Raw genomic sequence first — 4,384 nt, 5'->3', positions numbered from 1 at the left:
GGAGAAAGGAGAGTTGGAGGAAGAATGCACAGGTGGTAACAATTAAACTGGGTCCTAAAGAATGAATAGGATTTTTTCTTTTTTTGCAATTCTTTCCTTCCTTCCTTCCTTCCTTCCTTCCTTCCTTCCTTTCTTTCTTTCTTTCTTTCTTTCTTTCTTCCTTTCTTTCTTTCTTTCTTTCTTTCTTAAATTTTTTCTATTATTTAAGTTTAGTTGGTATATACAATCTTATATTAGTTTCAGGTGTACGCCATAATGATTCAATAATTAAATACCGTACAATGTGATCACCACACTAAGTCTAGCAATCATCTCTCACTGTGCAAACTTACCCCAGTATTACTGGAGAATAGTTTTGCCAGGTGAAGTCAGGGTGTAGGCAGAGGGCACTGCATGAGCACAGGCCTAGAGACCTGAGTGCATGCTGGAATGGCGTGTGTGTAGTCAGTCAGGGCTTAAGCTGCAGGTATGTGGTAGAGAAGAGACAGGTGGGAAGGCCGAGTATCAGAACGCATGGTTACAACTGACCGCAAGACAAGTCCACCTGGCTTAAGTGAGGGGAGAAGGGGGGAACTAAATGACAAGTCCAGGGGGAAGGTTTGGAGATTGCAGGCAAAGCTGGACGCAGCAGCTCACATTACGGCTTTAAGGCCACCTCACGCTCTCCATCTCTCACTGTGCTGACTGTTCCCAGGTGGACTCTCTCCTCCTGGTGGCAAAGACGGCTTTCATGATCCCAGCTCAGCAACCCCACTGGGAAGGGAGCTTCCATTTCCGGGTCTTGGGCCTGATGCTGAATGGACTGACCTGAGTCGTATGCCATTCTGAACCAGTCACCGTCACTCTTACTTTCTCATCCAGGATCCTGAGCTCACCCATTGGAGTTGGGGGAGAGTGCTGCACCTTCCCCCTGACTACACGAGCATAGCGGGGTAGTGATTTCCCAAAGGAAAATCTAGGCATTCTCCTTGAAGGAAGGGGCCTGGGGACCAGACAGGCAGAAGCAGCAGACATCCACTGTAGGCAGGACGAGGCAGGTCTCCGCACTCAGCTCAGAAGCTGAGTTTGCTCTCATGGATGGTGGGAGCTGTATGTGTCTGTCCATACACACTGACCCATGAGTAAATGTCCAGCTGCCCAGAGCCATGACCTCATTTCTCTTCCTCCAGGAGAACCTGCAGTTACATCTGAAGAGCACGCAAGGGCCCATTGAAGTCTACCTGTGCCAGGAGGAGGTGCAGGAACCAGACAGTCCTGCCAAGGAACACCTCCCCTCCACCTCCACCCTCAGCCCTAGCCCTGACTTCACTCAGCCCAGCAGCAGCACCAACCCTGGGATCCTGGAAGCCACAGCATCCCCAGGTAGGGCCCCCTGTCCAGAGGGACAGGAAGTGAGAAGAGCAACCAGCCTTAGTTTCCTGTTCCATGTCAACATTCGTTGCGTATTGACCTTCTACTCAGTGGCAAGGAGTACGGTCCTCCCCAACATGTGTGCACATTCCCTGTCTCACTGGCAAGCTAAGCTCTCTTTGCCTCAACTTCCTCATCTGTAAGTTGGGCATAGTAATTAATAGTATCTATTTCATAGGTTGCCTTGAGAGTTAAATGAGTTAATATCTGTAAAGCACTTAGAACTGCACCTGGCAATAACTATTACCTATTATCATTATTTTTGTCGCCACCACTAGCTAGTACTGCTGCTTCTGTGACAACTACTAACAGTAAAGCTCCTGGCACTCAATAAGCCCACACTAAATGGAAACTATCGGCTTTTTTGAGGAAGGCTCAACACTTCCTTCAGAAATAATAACTAAAGTTTGTACAACCACAACTGTACCATCCATTTTCACATTACTCCTCACAGTAATTCTTGAGGTAGGTCTTATTAGTCCCGGTTTAGAGATTAATAAACTGAGGCAGAGAGGTGATATGACTTGCCCAAGGTCTCCCATCTGGGAGACAACAGAGCTGTGTCTCCAACCTTGGTCTCCACATTCCTAGCCCAGTGCTGTCTCCACGAGGCACAGGACAAATCAGAGAAGTGGGTCCTGGCTCAGCCCTGGCTGGGAGGTGGATGGTACAGCTAAAAGCTGGCTGCACTTGGCAGGAAGTAGTATGAGGCAGTTGCCATGGAGTAAAGAGGTGAGAGAGGTCTGTGAGGGCTGCCCAGGGAGGGCGAGAATCTGGAAAGAGTAGAAATGGGGACCTGTGAAGACCCTTACAGCAGAATAGTTTCTGCCCTTTACTGGGATCATGCATCAGGTTGGACTGGAGGGATCCTTCGAGGCCATGTGGGCCAGTGTTCCACTTTTTGTGTTCTTAGTGGCACATTGCCTTAAGTAGAACCCTAGTTTTTAAATAAATGCTAAAACTGGTCTGATGGAAAAGGTGTGGTTGGGGAAGGTTCACAAAACACAGGTTAGATTTCACTTTTTTAACTCAAGGGTTGACAAACTATTGCCTGCCGGCCAAATGTGGCCTGTTTTTATACGGTTCTTGAGCTAAGAATGGTTTTCATATTTTTAAAGAGTTGTAGCGGGAGGAAAAAAAAGAAAAGTGACTATGTGACAGAGACCATAAGTGTCCTGTAAAGCCTACAATACAAAAGTTTGCTGACCCCCAATCTAACTCAACCCTTTGTTTTACATATGAATAAAACTGAAGTCCAGAGAGGGCAAGTGACTTCCCTAAGGTCACACAGCAAGTTGGTGGTAGAGCTTGAGCAAGAACCCAGACTCCCAACTCTTATCTAAATGATCGCTGCCGTGTCCTGGCCTGGTCTGGGGACCAGGGCTTCTCCCTGCGCCAGCCATCTGTCCCTCCGGGCACCTCCTCGTGCCTATCTCCCACTGCAGACCTGTGCCCCACCCGGTTCTCCCTCCTCGGGCTGCGTCTGCTTTCTCATGCTGTCAACATGTGCAGAGCTCTCCAAAGTTAGACCCACTTTCACTTCAGTGGTCCTCAGACCTTGGGCGGAGGTGGAGGACCCTAGTGCGTAAGGAAGGACAAGGTTTTTTACCTCAGCTGTACAGGTTAAGAGCCTGAGGCTTGAAAGGAGTGGAGGCTTACAGAAGAGTCAGTGGTGGCGCCAGCTGAGAAGCCAGCTCTGTGCCAGGGTTCGTGCCGTGGCCGCCCCTCTACCTCCTTGCCACATGGCCTCTGAGTGTTGTCCCTGCTGAAGGGTGCAGGAGGAAGCTTTCTGGAAGCTGCGCACATGTGCACATGCACACGCTCCGTGTTCTGGCCTAAAGCAGGGTCATTTTGAGGTCTGAGCGCCAGGGGCCAAGCCCGAAGAGGAGGCCACTGCGGTCTTAGGGCCCAGGTTTTGCCCTAGCTCTGGTACCACCAGGGGAATCGCTAACCCTTTGGGGTCTCAGCTTCCTTTATCTGTAAGGAGGGGTTTGAACAAGATTTGTCTCTAACATCCCTCCAGTCTCTGACATCCTGAGGTAAACCCGGCTGATGGCACAGGAGTCAAAATTGAGAGACTTGGGTTTGAGTCTGTACCTTACCTCCTATGACTTGGTGACAGTGGGCAAGTCGCTTTAACCCTCCAAGCCTCTGTTCCCACACCTCTAAAATAGGGACAGTGAAAACTCTATCATGATTATTGAGTGGGTTACAGGAGATGATACGGCACAAAGGTGATTTTTTAAAAAGCTTATGTGAACTGAGCACCTAGTATGTGCGGTTTTGGAGAAATGGAAGTGAATGTAAGCCGTTCAGAGTGTGGTGGAGGCACAGATGTTAGACAGAGCAGTTCTCTTCTGGGTATGGGAAATGCCAGGAGAGAGCAAGGTCCTGCCTGCAGCGGAGGCTCTCCCTTGTGTTATCCCAGTTACTGCTTCCAGCCGCTCAAGGGGGTCCTTATTTTTCCTTGTGAGAAAACTGAGGCGCCGGATGAGGTGCCTACAGCTGGTGAGGTAGGGCTGGGTTCTGAGCCCATGTCCTCCTCACTCCCAAGCCAGGCCTCTTACTATAACACCTGCAGGCCTCTGCAACACACTAAACAGACATTCAGGTTTGTTTTTTTTTTTTTTCATTCAAATACATTTAATTGACTTCTTTGAGCCTCAGTTTCCTCATCTGTAAATAGGGTTGACGACATTGCTACTTGAGTGTCGGAGGAGGTTAAACATGCCTCTCCTTAAGAGCAGAGCCGGGCCCCGTAAGCCCTTGGTAAAGGGGAGCCAATCTTATTATTGACAAGGGCGGCATGCAGACTCCATGCAGGGTTCCTGTTGTTCCTTACCTGCACTTACCATTTAATCCTCTCAACAACCCCAGAGGTCGCTATAATCATCCCCATTTCAGAGGTGAGGAAATAGAGGCTCGTAAATATTAAGTCAGTTGCCCACGGTTACCCAGCCAGTGGGAGGCTGAG

General features: G+C 49.2%; 1 protein-coding gene across 9 annotated transcripts in view; it reads left to right on the top strand.

Moving 5' to 3' along the window:
* The window catches only part of E2F2 (E2F transcription factor 2), a 20,796-nt gene that overhangs the window by 11,888 nt on the left and 4,524 nt on the right, over nt 1-4,384 (top strand). For all 9 annotated transcript variants that reach the window (XM_023529154.1, XM_023529155.1, XM_023529153.1 and 6 more), the window contains one exon: nt 1,170-1,362. In XM_023529154.1, the coding sequence (XP_023384922.1) occupies nt 1,170-1,362 (193 nt within the window). The remainder of the gene's footprint in view (nt 1-1,169; nt 1,363-4,384) is intronic.

The sequence above is a fragment of the Pteropus vampyrus genome, unplaced genomic scaffold (genome assembly GCF_000151845.1).
Source record: "Pteropus vampyrus isolate Shadow unplaced genomic scaffold, Pvam_2.0 Scaffold36, whole genome shotgun sequence".
Classification (NCBI taxonomy): domain Eukaryota; kingdom Metazoa; phylum Chordata; class Mammalia; order Chiroptera; family Pteropodidae; genus Pteropus; species Pteropus vampyrus.
The sequence above is the reverse complement of the archived record's forward strand: the minus strand, read 5'-3'. Positions and strand labels throughout refer to the sequence as shown.